The sequence below is a fragment of the Phalacrocorax aristotelis genome, chromosome 5 (assembly GCF_949628215.1).
Source record: "Phalacrocorax aristotelis chromosome 5, bGulAri2.1, whole genome shotgun sequence".
NCBI lineage: Eukaryota > Metazoa > Chordata > Aves > Suliformes > Phalacrocoracidae > Phalacrocorax > Phalacrocorax aristotelis.
In genome coordinates this window covers 23950551-23965556 of record NC_134280.1, presented here as the reverse complement: position 1 = coordinate 23965556, position 15006 = coordinate 23950551, and the positions used below count along the sequence as shown (strand labels likewise).

Genomic DNA, 15006 nt, shown 5'->3' with positions numbered 1-15006 from the left:
TCTTTGGACTCACAAACGAGAGACCTGGGTATCCGCAATGCTGTTTGCAAAACTGCAGTTATTACTGCCTCAGGCTACTGATGACGGGCATAATTTCCTCAGTCTTGGGGAGCTGCAGTGACTTCCAGCCCGGGGAGCGTGCGAGGGAACACGGCAGCTGGCCCGATCGCCCCGCGCAGGCACCTAAAAGTATCCACGAACTTGCTCTCAGAGCGCGGGGAGGCGCGCTGCGTGCCTCCCACGCTGAGGAACCGGGCAGCCGGTGTGCGCGGGCAGCCACCGCCCTGCCTGCCCGCACCCCTCCTTCAAGCACAACGTGATTTTTAAATGGAAGGGAGTAATAAAAAAAAAAAAAAAAAAAAAAAGGAATGTTTGGCCTTGCTGTAACTTCCGGCTGTTAGACCTCGGTCGTGGCAGCCGCCGCGACTTTCCCTCCACGCGGGAACGACGCTGCCCTGCGGGGAAGCCGTGGCCGCCCGGGCTTTGAAAATAGCGCGCAGCCCTCCAGCGCCGGCCGCTCGGACCCGCGGCCCTCCCTCAGCGCCCACCGCTCTCCCTCGCCCCGGCGTCCCCGGCTGCAGCCGCGACGGGGCGGGTGAGTGACCCGCACCCACGGGCGCTGTGTCGCGCCCGCCCCACGCTCCCGGCCGCCACGAGCGGGGGTGGGGGTGGGCAGCGGTGGGCGGCCCCATGCCCGCCCGCCTCCCCGACATGGTATCACCCGAAACCCGCATCCCGATACGGCGTGGTATATCCCGGCGCGGGAGGCGCTTCCCTGGGGCCGGGCGCGCCCGCTGCCCCCCCCCTCCCCCCCAGCCCCTCTCTTCCCTCACGCTCAGAGTAGCGAGGGCGCGCCCGCCGCTCCCTCTCTTTGTGTGCGAGCGAGCGAGAGGGCGCGGGCGGGCCCGAGACACAGCGCGGAGGAGGGCGCCGCGCAGCGTGAGAGGCGGCGAGCGGCGGCGGCGAGCGGCGGGGGCGGGCGGGCGGGCGGCAGTTCGGAGCGCCGCCGCGGGGACGGGAGGAAGGTGGCGTGAGGAGCGCAGGGCGGCGACGGCGGGTCGGGGGGCGGCGGCGGTGGGAGGGCGGCTGGCGGATAACGATGGCGTGGTGTGCGCGGCCGCTGGGCGGCCGGGAGCGCTGAGGGGCAGCAGCCGGCGGGACCCCCGCCCCCAGGTAGGCTGGCTCGCAAAGTTTGGGGCGAGGTGCCGGGGCGGCTCCGCTGCACACCCCGCAGGCCCCGCGGCGCGAAGCCGCCGCCACGGGGAAGCCACAACTTAGGGCCGAAACTTGCGGCTTCCCCCGCCGCTCCGGGCAGCGCGGCGGAGCCCGGGCCCCGCCGAGCCGCCGTGCGTGCGGCGGGGTCCGGCCCGGGCCCGGCCTCCCTCGGGCGGCAGGAAGGGCCGGGCGCTGCCGCCTCCCCCGCCGGAGCGGGGCCCGGGACGGCCGCTGGCGGGAGGGAGGGGCGGGCAGCCCGGAGCGGCGGGGGGGCGTCCGCCGCCGCCGCCGCATCCCCCGCCGGAGCCGGCAAGTCGGTGCCCGGGCGGGCGGCTGGGAGCAGCTGGGTCCCGGCGGACACAATGGGCTTTATCCTGCGGGGAGGTCTCGGGCGGCGATTCCCACCCCGGCTTTTCGGATTCGTGTCACACGCCGGCAAGGCCCCGAGTTAATGAAACTCTGTGTCTCCCTGCAGATGGCTCGCCGGCCACCGCGGTCCGCGCTGGCGATAATACCCGGTGTGGCCATTCACGCGCTGTGATTTCTTTCTCTCCACGTATACTCCCCCTGCGCTCCATTTCAATGCCAGCGGGGAAGCTGGCCGAGTGAAAGACTGCTTTTCGGATCTTCTGTGGGATCTGCTCTGTGGTGTTGGAGGGCGGAAGCTTTGTGCCTAGGAGTTGTCCTTCCCATTCCTCTTCAGGAGTGGAGGGAATTTTCTCTCTGACAATGATGAAAACGGAAGGCAAAGGAGAAAGGACTTTAAGAAGTGCTTCTCCACACCGAAATGCCTATAAATCTGATTTCCATGCTATCAAATGCTCCTTTGATGGTGTAAACAATCCTGAAAACGCTTCCAGCAAAACAGGCTTGCATCAGAAGCTGAGCACCTCTTCCAATGGAGGGGGAAATGACCCACACAGTCGAGGTAGAGCTGCCACTTATGGCAATAGAGTACACAAGATCAAAAGTATGTTTCTGCAGATGGGAGGTTCTTCTTCCATGCCCTCTTGTGAAAGCAGTCCACCTGCTGAGACCAAATTAATCAGCCGGGCCACGGCAGCAGAGTATGCACCTTCACCAGGTAGCCCATCTTTCCTCATTGTCCAAAAAAATAATCTTCTTAATACAAGTACCAGCCCCTGCAGCAGCCCTGTGGATTCATTGTCTGTGCCTTCTGCTGCCGACAAGGTCATCCGTAGCAACGATGAGGCAGACTTGGACAAAGTTGCCCTGGCAGAAAAATTTTCAGAGACCAGGAAGCTATTTGAGAGAAATATAAAACAGCGGAGCTCAGTGGACAGATATTCCCCCAGCAAATGTGAAAGAAGTGAGGATAAGAGGAGACATGGTTCAGCTTCTGATTGCAGCAATGTGGTGGACCACTTCAGTTTTAATACAGAAACGAGTCTTCCAGTTGCACAGGAGAAAGTTGAAAATCAAGGTAGGGAGGAGCTGAAGCAGCAACATCCCAATAGTGGTTCCAAATCCTCCTTGCTCAATGCAGGGCCCATTTCTAGGAGGTTGGAAAGCTTTCTAGGTGACAGTGATACTGAAGAATCCAAAGAAATTTCCAAAAATTGTAGTTCTCCAAATCAAGACCCCTTGAGAGGCTACCACAGTTTAGATTCATCTGCTGTTGCTGAAGGATGTCCAGAGAAGACACTGTCCACAAAAGTGCCAGTGATCCTCAGAGATGAGCTGAGTGAGGCACTTGGAAAAGACAAAAGAGAGCAACTGGTACTTGAGGAAAGCCTGCGGTATATGGGCAGTATTCCTGATCAGGAGGCTCAGCAGAGGTCTGATAGTGTTCTTTCCCGGGTTTCCTCCACGGAGGGCACTGGTGCAGAGCTGGTTGCACAAAACAAAACCTCAGGGCATGAAAAAGAAGGTTTGGCAAAAGATTACGTTGAAGAGGATCAGGCGCTCCGACGTCAAGTACAGGAAGGGAAGAGCGACAACTCCTTTGAGGTAGTAGGAGAGTTTACAGAAGGCAGTGAGACCAGTCGGGAAGAAGAAAGAGATGGGATGTCTGTGAAAGATGGTCCAGTTACACGAGTTCAGGATTTCCTAGAGCAGGAGAGGGATACTGAAGAAGAGGAGCAAGTGGTGGAAAAGCAGAGCGAGAACTTCAGTGCTTTTGGAATAGAGAATGCAGCTTTTGATGATGACAGGGATATAGAGCCAGAAAACCAAGGGCCTGAAGGCAAAGAAATTTTGGAGGGAGAGGAGGAGGAGTATGAGTATACGTATGACAGTGAATATGAGGAGTTTCCTGGACTTTCTGAAGAAGAAGATCCTGAGCCAGACCGAAAAGTTAAGTTCTCAACAGCTCCTATCAAGGTTAGTACATTTGAATCTTCTTTATTTGTTATTGTTTTGCAGTTAAAAATACCCAGGAAATAAATTTTTATGATTTTTTTTTCCAAAGCTCTAAAAACCCTTAAAAAGTGTAAGATTATGGCTTTTATTCAAAACTGAATAAGAGAGAAGTTATGAATTAGTCACAAGTGATTTCTGAATCACAGCAGCTTCATAAGGTAGGCAGTATAGTGAAACATGTAAGATTTTACTTACCGAATGTTTTCACGAACACTAAACCTTTAGGAATAGATGCAAACACATGATCTCTAATCTTGCCTTCATTTGTTTAAAATTGAGGCATTGCATTAGGAAGGAGTTTTTTAAGTTTTACTTTTTGTACAAAAGCTTTTTAAAAAAAAAAAAAAACAAAACAAAGAAACAAAAAACCCCATAGCAAACCTTCAGATTCAACTTCAGACTTGTTTTAAGGATTAACTGTGAGAAAATATCAGACTGGTTCTTGTTTAAGACTTTAGAATTCTCTCTAATAATAACTTTTTTCTTTTTTTCTTTTTCTTTTTTTTTAATACTGGCTTGGTGAACATGCTGTAGGAGTGTTAACGTGAGCATTTTGGAGTTAGGTAGTTGTGGAAGCAGGAGTTATGGGGCAGACTGTATAATGAGGAGTAGTGTAAGTTACAACTCTAACAAAAATATTTTGGTACCTGATCTTCCCTCACCAAAGATACCCACAAAATAAGTCATTCCACAGCTCAAATTGTGTTTACCCATAGTCTTGTTGGAGTTCAGTTATTGTAGTCCCTCTTAAAGTTTGGGAGGGCAACTGGGAGATGTAGACCAAGATAGAGTGGGGAAACTGTCCAGGCTTTCTCAAGCATACTTTCCTTCTGCTGTTACGTTAATGGAAAGTATCATCTTTAATACACAATTTTTACACTTTGTTTGTACAGAGTCAGGACTCACTTTTACTGATCAGAGGGATGCAAAAATCCTGTTGACTCCTGTACTACTTGAAGTGGAGAGCTGTAATTTCCCAGTTTGTTAAACATACGCCAGTGCTGTACCCCAGAAAATGTTTTGGGTGTGGCAAAATGAGGTTTGTTGCATGTGGTTTTTTTAGTCTCTCCATAGAGAGGCTGACTTTATATGGCTTTCTCATAGTTGATGCTGCTTTAGTGGCGACCTGGAGCACTGAAGGGGGGAGTGCCACTATTGGAAACAGCATAATGAGTCTGGTGAGGGCTGTGAGAGAGCCGGAGGGGCATCAGTCCATTTCCCCTCACATTTGTGCACTGAGTATGTGAAGAAAGTGCTGTGTAGAGTCTACTGTAAATGTGTGTGCGTTGAGTGACTGCTGGTTTCCTGCTGTAGGCAGGATTTTACCAGTCATTGCTGAAATCCTACTGAAGCAGTGGCTGTAACAGATTTTTTCCTGCCTTCTCTGTTATGTCTGTGCCAGACTTAGTTCAAAGCATTTGTAGACATCTCTATGCCAACTTTGACGGAAGCTCTCATATAGACAAAACTCAGTTTTTGGTAACTAGCACTGTTCAGTTACAGCTGCTTCTCTGAAAGCCACAGGAACCAACCTGTACTAGATTATTAGTTACCCAACCAAGAGATGAATGGTTAATAGCAACTGTTAGCAGTTTTCCATTAAAAATAGCCTAGTTCTTGCCATAATGCCCCATTTGGATTGGCAGAATAAACTGTACTTAATAGCAATATGGTCAGTGAACTTTTTTTTAAGGCCCTAAAATTGAAGCTTTTGGTATTTGCCTTTCTTTATTCCTTTTCTTTGAAACTTGACTGTATCTTTCCTACGCTGGGTATAGGGATCTCTTTCTGTTTGTCATTTTCAGTAGCTTTTTCCCCTCTGTTCCTCATGCCTAAACAATTATTTCTTTCCCCTTATCTGCCTTTTTGTTTCATACTTTCTATGAAAGTTAGTGGGAATGAGTCCTGGAATATGGTTTTCAGCTTTTGTGCTTTATAAAATAAAGAAGTCTGTCTTAAAAATCCTGAGTGGTAGCAAAAGGTTATTCCTGGTCCCCACCACAGCTTAGAGCAGTGCCGTAGTGAGAAATGTATCCTAGTAGCTTCTTTTTTCAGCTTTATTTAGACTAATAAGTTTGACTGAAATGTGAATGCCATTCCAGACATCCACCACCACTGGAGGAGGAGGTCTGTGTTTCTCCTCCTCTTAGACACTCCTGAGAGAGGCCAGGCTGGCCTTGGCATTCTTGCTGTTTTCCTCTGCACTTCTCTAGAGATTATGAAGAAACCATCTCTGTCTTTTGCAGTTGCTGTTTAGCAGGTGTTTGATAGAGTTGGAGAATTCAAAACATTCAGAAGGCGTTTGGGCAAGAAAAAGCATGTTCTCAAATTATCAAGGTTCTGCAGTGATGGAGCTCTGACCATTGTACTTGATAATACCCAAAGGGAAGCTGGGTATGTGTGTAGGTAATGGATATAACTTACACAGAGGCACCCTAAAAACAGTATTTATGCTGCGGCAGCGAAGAGAGCTTGATTAATATCTCTGTTTCAAAGTTTGTTGTCAGTTGTAAAATTGGTAAAGCTTTCCAGTGAAAGGAGACTGTGGAGCTCCCTGGGGATGTAAAAGGAAGCTAACACTGTTAGCACTGCATCTGACCTACACTAGAGATCCATAATTGTTGACATCTGTAGCAGGGCTTAAGAACATAATTTGATCTGATAATTTCAGGAAAGATGGAACATAATTACACAAATAGTCCATTATTCTGAGTTGCCCTGTGCCTGTGAAAATAAGCATAGTTGAGGCTTTTTAAAATAAATGTTTCAATTCTGTAGGAGCTGATGATAAATGACATCTAGGAAGACTTCTTACTTGCCATGGGTGACCTGACTCTTTAAGTCCTGCTGCTGTTTGATCTCTGCAGACCTTAAAGAACATTATGTCTCTGTTGCTTGTTTTTTTTTTTGTTTTTTTTTTTTAGTGAAGAGAGTGACACTGTACAGTTATTAGCAGAACTTCACAGACTGGGTCTGTGTTATGGTACATGAGCTATTTTTAGTGTCTTGTTGCCACATATGAAGCCTTTAAGGAATGCAAAGCACACTCAGCTGTCCAAGGTATTTGCAAGGGAACTGAATTTGTCTTTGTCTTGAAGTTTTCTGAATAAACTGTGTAAACAATCAGCATTACAGACAATGCAAACAATGTCAGGTAACTGTGCTGTCATCCCTTTATATTTCACTTTGCTTTTGTAATGTAAAGATTAAACTAACTTTCAATTATGTGCTTACCTTGAAAGACTTTAATTAACATAAATATAATGACTGAGTGCTGTTTGACATCTGTAATTTTGAAACTTTCTTTTGGGAAAACAAATGCCTGTCTCCAGATTGACTTCTTGAGATGGGTTTTCCTCTGACTGTGTCAGACTTTGTCCTCAAAACCTTTAATAGCACTGTGACTAACTTCTGCAATGATTTATGATCCGTAGAAATTCTGTAGCTCAGGTAAACTGAAAAGATAGTACAGCTGCTCTTTGCTTCTGTAAGTCTGTGTAATTAGCAGTGTTATCCAGTTTATGGTGTATGGGAGTGTCTATTTGCAGCTTTTTGTGATTCATACTTTCTTTTAAGATTGTTAGGTCAAGAACACAGTTTAAAAAAAAAAAACCCAAACCTTCATACAGGCTTTACTTTTACATTTGTTGCAGTTGAGCAGAAGTTTAAATTTATTTCTTAAATAAGGAAACTGAAAGCTGTTTCATAGCTTGTGTGTTGTCCTAACCAGCCAAGTATCAGCTGCTTCTGAGAGAATATGGAAATCCTTCATAATGTTGCCATTGTCTTGCATATTGGAATAGAGCTGTTTTATGTATAGCTGGGACACAAATGGTAATCTCATTCAGGCTGGCATACTCTTCAATCTTTTTAGTATAGAACTGCTTACTGTGGAAGTTAATGAAGCAGTAAATGAAGATATATTTGGATTAGATTTCCTGTATAACAGCATATCTGTAAATGCTTACTGCTTTTAGCAGTTGCACAGTTTCTCTAGGTCAATGTGTAGTCTCCTGAACACTGTTGTAACAAAATGTTGCAGAGTAGTGCTTCAGCTTCATACATCCTCTGATTTTTGAACTGTAACTTCTATACTTGCAACATCATACAGAGAAAGGGATACTAAATACACTAACTAGTGGAAGATACCCAGACCCTGGAGTTTTTTTAGTAATTAGGGAATTCATAACTGCATAAATGGTCAATTGTTTGTCAGCCATTGGTCAAGCACTTCAGTAAAATACTTCTGTGGCATTAAGAAACAAGTGCGTGACATGGATGTAGGTTGATCTAGGAAAATAGAGATTTGATTTAAGAGTAGATTTAAACAGAATTGACTTGTATGTGGGAAGTCATCTGCTTGTTCTTCTTTATACAAATAATGTAAGCGTGTTTCCATCATGCTTTGTTTGGGATCTCTTGCAAGGACAATTTGTTTCTTGTAACTCACAGATTTTAATTGTTTTGAAGCTCCGTGTATCACTTGCATCAACTTTACAACATTTGTAACTTAACATCATGGTTTTCTTCTTGGTTTTATCTCAGACTTAAACTCTCCACTATTCTTTTCCGTGACTTTTCACAAAAAGTAACCCTGCTGTATTCTGCCTGCATCTAGAGTATGGCATTTCCTGCTGCCTAACTTGGCAGTATGAGATGTTAAAAACACAGGTATTAACTGGAGGAAGAAGTAGATATTTTCACACACATGCGTGAAAATTTTGTTATTTTAGTTTGGATTTCTTTTTTTTTTGAGGAAAGATAATCTTTAAACTGATACTGAAATTTCAATTTTCATAGAAGTTAAATGTTTTTTTTAAAAGCCTAAATGCATTTAATACTGTGTGTAGATTTACCTGGTTTTAAAAAGTTCCATATCCAGTATTTCTGATGCCTTTCTGGTGCCTGTTATATTTTGATTCCATGACCTATGTCCAGCTCTCAAGAAAGAAGCACTTTCAACTCAAGCTTTCTTTGGCTTTTTTTTTTAATCATACCTCTTCCTTTTTGATTTGTAGGAAATATTTTGTACGTATGTTTTACAATAGTAGATTGATGTGGCATTTCAAGGGTTTTTGGATGACAGTCCAGTGTCAGGGTATGGGGCTGTAGAGTGGAAATTTAAACCAGAACAGAAAAAGCAAAAAATTTCTTTTTAAATCCTGTCTCACTGCTAGAGCAGCTTGACTCTTTAATATCTCAACATATTTCTAACTGAATTTATTCCCTGACTGTTACGTGACATACTAGCTGCCCTGCTTGATGTACTTCATGGTGCTATAAAAATACAGACAAATAAGAGAACACTGAGGTTATGGGTGTCAGGTGAGGTGACGGGATGACAGGTTATCACCTGTCTGTCCTCACTCCTTTTTCAGTCACTCCAACTTCTAACTTCCTAGCAGTTTCATGTGGATTTGACAGGGAAGAGAGAGTTATTTCTAAAGGTATTTTTAAAACACTGCCTGGTTTGGGGAAAATTAGGACTTGTGTCAGAGTTGCAGATTCATGCCCCCACTGATGGCAGGGCTGCAGCTTTAGTTTAAGTAACTTGTTCTATAATGTTAGCTGATCACTATGCATGTCCAGCCTGTGCTGTGTTTTGCTCTGAGAATAGCTGTGGGGAACAGGAGGGAGAAAAGGGGATAAATAGTAGGTACTTGAGGGTTTCAGGGAGATGTAGTGAGAAGAAACACCGAGGAGGTGGCAACGGTCAGCAAAGGTAAGCAAATTCATAGGAGATGAGTCCATTACCTCAACAGTTAAGCTGCTGAAAGATTCAGTATCTTTTTTGATGTTGATTGTTATTAGCACCTGCGAATATTTAACCTAGACTGATAAAGAATGAACAGGCAGTAGCTGAAACTTGTTTGTAGTTTACCTTTTGAGAGATGGAAAAAATAAATTATTCCTTTTCATATCATTCTGGTGTGAAAGAGGTGAACACTCAGAAGAATGTCAGTAAAAGAAGTGCACCTCTATTACCCGAGTACATATTTTGTAGTCTTGAGATCACAAGGCGCAGCGTTTTTTATCAGAGTTTTTTAACAGGGTTCTTATACTTCTATTGAGTAGTAAAGTATTATTCCAAAAGGCAACATGCAAATTCTTTAGATTTATTTTTAAATCATCTTCCTCCGTGACCTTCTGATGTGTCTTGGTATAGTGAGACAATCCTCGTTTCAGACCTGTGGTTTTGATTTTTGCTAGTGACAGTATTACTGCAGATTAGTTAACTGAGTTCATCTGGTATGGCGGGGATATTTTGTTGTTGTTTCTTCTTATGGCCTTTAAAAAACAGCCAGGTGGACTGTTTTTGTGTTCACTGTTATTCTTTTGAAATTCCTTTTACAAATTTGCTTGCTATTTAGATTTGGTCAGGGCAAGATTTTTGTTTTGGTGAACACTAAATAAATATACATGTCTAATTCTCCCGGATTGCAAGGCCTAAATTGGTGGTACCAAGACACCTGTGAAGTTTATGGATGTTCATAATTGAATCCCTGTCTTTGTACACAGTCTTTCAGACTTTTTTTGGTGTGCCCCCCTTTGTGTATTATTGTGAGTAGTTTTTGCCTCTTCTGGTCGTACCCTGTTTATTTGGAGTCTTTCAGTCTCTGGTCTCTTTGTCAGTCAGCAAGCAATGCCACCTCAGCTGAGATGACGGTGGAATACCATCAGGTTACAGCAGAGCTCCACTTCCATGGAGGGAGAACATGAATCGTCTCAACTTCTGCTCTGAATGTTTGAAATTAAATAAAATCAGTGCACTGAATCTGAATGGATACTTTTTTCTGTTTTCACTGTTTCTTTCACTGGGGTTTGAAAATGAAATACCTGATAGTGAAGAAGCATTTCTCCTTCTGGAGTAGGTAGCATAACCTGACTGAAACAGGTTGTCTGTCTTGCTTTCTAGCTAGATCCAGTGCCTTTGCTACTGCTGTGAACTGCAGAACTAGAGCATAAATTTTACTGGTTTTATTGAGAATTAAGTAGACAACAGTGAGACTGGTAAAAAAATGTGGTTTGTTTATGATGAAATTATATTAAATGGTCTGTACTGTAGAACTGAAGCAAGGCTGCACTTACGCCTTTATGCAGACTGACTTGGTTGGGGTTTGTGATTAAGCCATGCAGAGCTACAGGGTCAAGGGCGAATGTGTGCGCAGCCTGTCTGTCCCCGTTTGGTAACAGAAAATGCTACATTGAATGTAATGGCTTATAATATTAACCTGTTTAACAGTTACTGACTGTTCTGAATACTTTCTGAAGAAGACGAAAAGTGTAAGTGCTTAAAAAAAATTCTATATTTCTGTTTGCTGATTTAAGTCAATTCATGTGGTCAAACCCTTTAATTGGGTATAGTCACTTTTCACTTAAAATACAACAAATAAGGGTAATAAAATACTAACTGTAGTAGCTTTCAGAAACAGAGGGAAGAGTGGGTAGTGGTACCGAGATGTCTACTTTAACTGAAGAAGGAGATTGTAAGAGTAAACTGTAAAGTGTACATTATACTTCAGTGCTACTGTTTCAAATGATTATTCATGTTCGCCTGGGCACTTCTCATTTTGCCAGGCGTCGCAAAGGCAATCAATTTGAAAAGCTGAAACTGTTCACTATTAGATAATTTTCCCTGAGCCGTAACTTGTGTTTTGAATGTACGGCTTTACTGAGTGTCAGTAAACTCAAATGTTCAAAGAAAGACTTGTGTTTCAGAAGAAACAGGAACCGACTGGTGTGGTCATTGCCGGGCACAGTGCCCAGGCAAGGGTGTCACTAACACTTCAGTGCCTCTCTCAGATGTTAAGTGTTACTTTAACTGCCTGTGCAGGTGTTGTGAGGCTTTCCAGCAAATACTTACATATTACATGAGAATTTTAAAGTGATGTTGATATTGCTTCCATTCCAATTAGTTGGGAGCCCTTCTGGGCAGTTACTGATTTCTTAATCTTGCTGTTTAAGTACTTTTGTAATGTTCTGCTTTTGATCAGGCACAAATATCTCTACAAAAAATTAGTATGGGAGCAGAGGTCTTTGGGCTATGTTTTATGACTCCATAGGTGTTTCATGCAAACACATGGTAAATTAGTGTCTCTCTTCTGAAGAGTTTACCCTCTAACAAAGTTAACATGCTGCTAAAACTAACATAGTTCTTAAGTAGAGCTTTTTATGTGCTGTTAAGGGTTTGAATTAAGAGAGGTCAGTGTTGGGGGGTTTTTGTGTGATAATTCTGTTTTCTGTGATAGCACTAAGATGATGATATAATGGACACTTTTAGTTCTGTATGGTAACAGGAACTGAAGGGTAGGATCCTTCAGGCAGTAGGCTGGGTTGGGTGGAGAATGCAGTTTGTTCTGTCTCCAAATATATTTGCTCTCCAAGGACTAAGTATATATTTGAAAATTTCCAGTTATGTACCTTAACAATTTAATTAAAATAATCCTTAAAAATTCAGCCCTCTGTCAGAACTTTTTTGGATTCAGATTATTTTTATTCATTCTGAAGAGATGAGGCCTTGAGTGTAAAAAGACATTCCTTTTCCAGATAGCAGGGTTTTTCATAATTTATTAGCTTGAGTTCCAGAGTTGTTATTTGAGATCCAGTGTGATTAATGTTAGGTTAACCTTCTGGATATATAACAAGCTATGGTAAAAGGCTTGTAAAATTCGTGTGGTTTCTACAGTAAAATTAATCTAGTATCTACTATGTTGAGACAATAACTTGTATTTGCTAAAGCATATCTTTTAAAAATATCACTTGGACTCTAATAATTTTACCCCCTCTAGCTAGCAGTGGCTTTTAAATAGCAAGATTAGAATTTCTTTAGTCCCTAATGCATTTGATTCAGTGACTAAACCCTGCCAGACACATTGCAGGGATAAATTGTGTTTAGCTTTCTCGTCAGTCTTCTAAACTGTGTAACTTGTAAATTATTATTATTATTATCCACATTTTAACCATGTTTAATATTACTTTTGGTACTTGGCGAGAAAAATTTTCTGAGCAGTTCTGTTTTCTATATTAGTATCAACAACTTTACTGTTTCTGTCTCGTAAAAGATTAATACCATGTTATGATTCCACATGTACACAATAAAAATTTCTGCCTTTTGCCCTTGACTCTTTGGGCCATAGGTTTCTTAGTGTGCTCTTGCTTTTTTTCTCTTTGTTATTGCAGTGTTTGGCTTCTGGTTGTATATCAGTTTTGCTTTTCCTCTATTCTTTGTAAATTCATGTTTTTCCTCAATTATTTTTCTGAAGTCAGTGGATTTTTTTCTTACGATTTTGAGAAAGCTTTATCTTGTCCTGACAGTGGCATCATGGTTTTTTAGAATATTACTTAAATATTCTCACACACTTCCTATCTGTAACTTTAAGAAGAAAAGTATGAATTCTTTCTTTTAGTGGATTAGTCAGAATTGATTTCAGATAGTCTTTTCTCAAAGACCTAGTGCGCTTAAAAATTAGTGGTCTTCATTTGTGTATGTATGTTTGTGCTATTATTACTTTATGTATAGCAATTATAAACATCACTGGAATATAGCCCACCATTAACTTTTAATTCTGTGATCCATTTCTGGCAGATGATCAATCCCTATGATCAGTTTTGTGTCAAAATGGGCAAATTCCATGAGACTCCCAAGTACAATGCTGTTACTTTTGAGTTGGAAAAATATTTAATAATTTTTAGAAATTCCGGAGATAAATTTTAGTGCTGGCAGGCTATGTAATATGGTGTGTTGAGATGGTGCAACTTTGCTTCCCCCAGATTTCCAGCACTCTATAAATGGTTGCGTAAAGAATTGGTCATCTCTTTGTTAATGTAATTCTTCAGCAGATAGTTGACTACTTGCGTCGTCTTCTGCTTTGTCAGTTAGACCACTGAGTTATGAAGAATCAAGAAAATAGTTGTCCATGTCTCCAAATGGACTATTGCTGTTCTCAATGTTTTGCTGCTTCAGTCATTTGGTGGTTAGTGATCTTTAACATTTTAGTCATATTATTAATACTAGGTCATATATATACGTAAAGAAACTTGGAGGTTTTCATGCCCCAGTATTTGATTCGTTCTGAAGAGCTCAAATATTCCCATTAAAAAGTTATTGTTTGTCCGCTCATGAACTTCATTAGTTTAAAATTCATTTTACTATTATAACTTGAATAGTCAAGTTTTTTGAGAGATTGATTTTTCTATTGGAATGGAAAAGAACCAAACCAGATGGGTTTTGTTCCATAGGGAGAATAGTGCTTTGTGAAACCCTGAAGATTCTACTTTGAATCCTGGTTACTGTTTTGGGGGGGTGAGGAGGGAGATTTAAGAACTTGGCCACCTTTTCTGATAGAGAATGGAGTAAGAATACTTGAGACCATTTGGATGGTTTTCTTTGTCTATTTTGCAGATTTTTCTGTAAAGCATATGGAAGACAGATACCATAAGTGCAACCTTGTCATCTTTCTGTGTCCAGTTGTTTGCCCACTGGCATCTGTATGATAATCCAAAGGGAGTTTAGTTTATTTACCTTTATGCGAGCCTTGGAAGAACAACTTTTCAGGAAGGCTCTTTTATTAGGGGAAACATAAGACTTCCAAGAGTGGGTTTCTTTCTTCCCTTTCAGCCAAGTGGATCTAATCTTGCTTACTTACTGGACTGCTGTATGGCCATGCCATGTTTCTGGACTTTGCAGGATTTGGCAAAGAGTTTGTGAAACTGTCCTCCAGCTGTAGTCTGGAGGTGAAGCAGTAAGGTTGCCATGGGAAATACTGAGTCACTTTTTTGTAATCTGTTTCAATAACTCTCTTCCTGTGTCTGAGGCTACTATACCATATACTAGCAGATATAAATTCACTGGGAAAATGTTAATTACAGCTAATGACAGTTAATTCTGGCTTATTTACACGATTGCGGCTCCCTGTCTAGGTATACTTAGTGGGAAAATGCAAAAGTTGCAAAAACTTAGTGGGCCAGTGTAAATCAACTTTGTGTCAGCACTGCATGTTCTTGATTAGGGAGATGGCTGCTGCAGCTGCAGCTGGTAGCTGGTCTTTGTCTTACAGTGATGTTGAGTAAAACACTCAGTGCCTGCAAAACTTAAGCAGATAAACCTTGTTTATCAGGTGAATGGGGGCTGTTTGTTTTTTTTTAATTACGAATTTAAATATAATTAGTGAACATGCTGATAAGTAAAATTAACCCTGTTACATGTAGCTTATTCTTCCATGCTAGATTTCTGTCTTAATTTGTGTTGTTTGTTTATCTTTTATTTTTAACAATTCAGAAATAAGCTGGAGTGATTACTAAAAATGGTAATGTATGTAATAAGGCATTTCCTTTTCCTGGGGAACTGCGTGATTCCCTTGCAAAATCAGAAAATTACATCTGTTTGAAGCACTGCAATTGGCAGATGGT

At 42.3% G+C, this 15006-nt stretch overlaps 1 protein-coding gene across 5 annotated transcripts in view; it reads left to right on the top strand.

Annotated features, from left to right (window-relative positions):
* Nucleotides 1-399: 399 nt before the first annotated feature.
* LOC142057449 (neurabin-1-like) overlaps nt 400-15006 on the top strand; it is a 43406-nt gene continuing 28799 nt past the window's right edge. For 2 of the 5 annotated variants that reach the window (XM_075093457.1, XM_075093453.1), the window contains exons 1-2: nt 1050-1173; nt 1691-3558. In XM_075093457.1, coding sequence (XP_074949558.1) covers nt 1945-3558 — 1614 coding nt within the window. In that variant the 5' untranslated portion in view covers nt 1050-1173; nt 1691-1944. Of the gene's footprint in view, nt 596-831; nt 1026-1049; nt 1174-1690; nt 3559-15006 lie in introns of those variants that run through there. The other 3 variants (XM_075093455.1, XM_075093456.1, XM_075093454.1) reach the window with 3 other exon arrangements.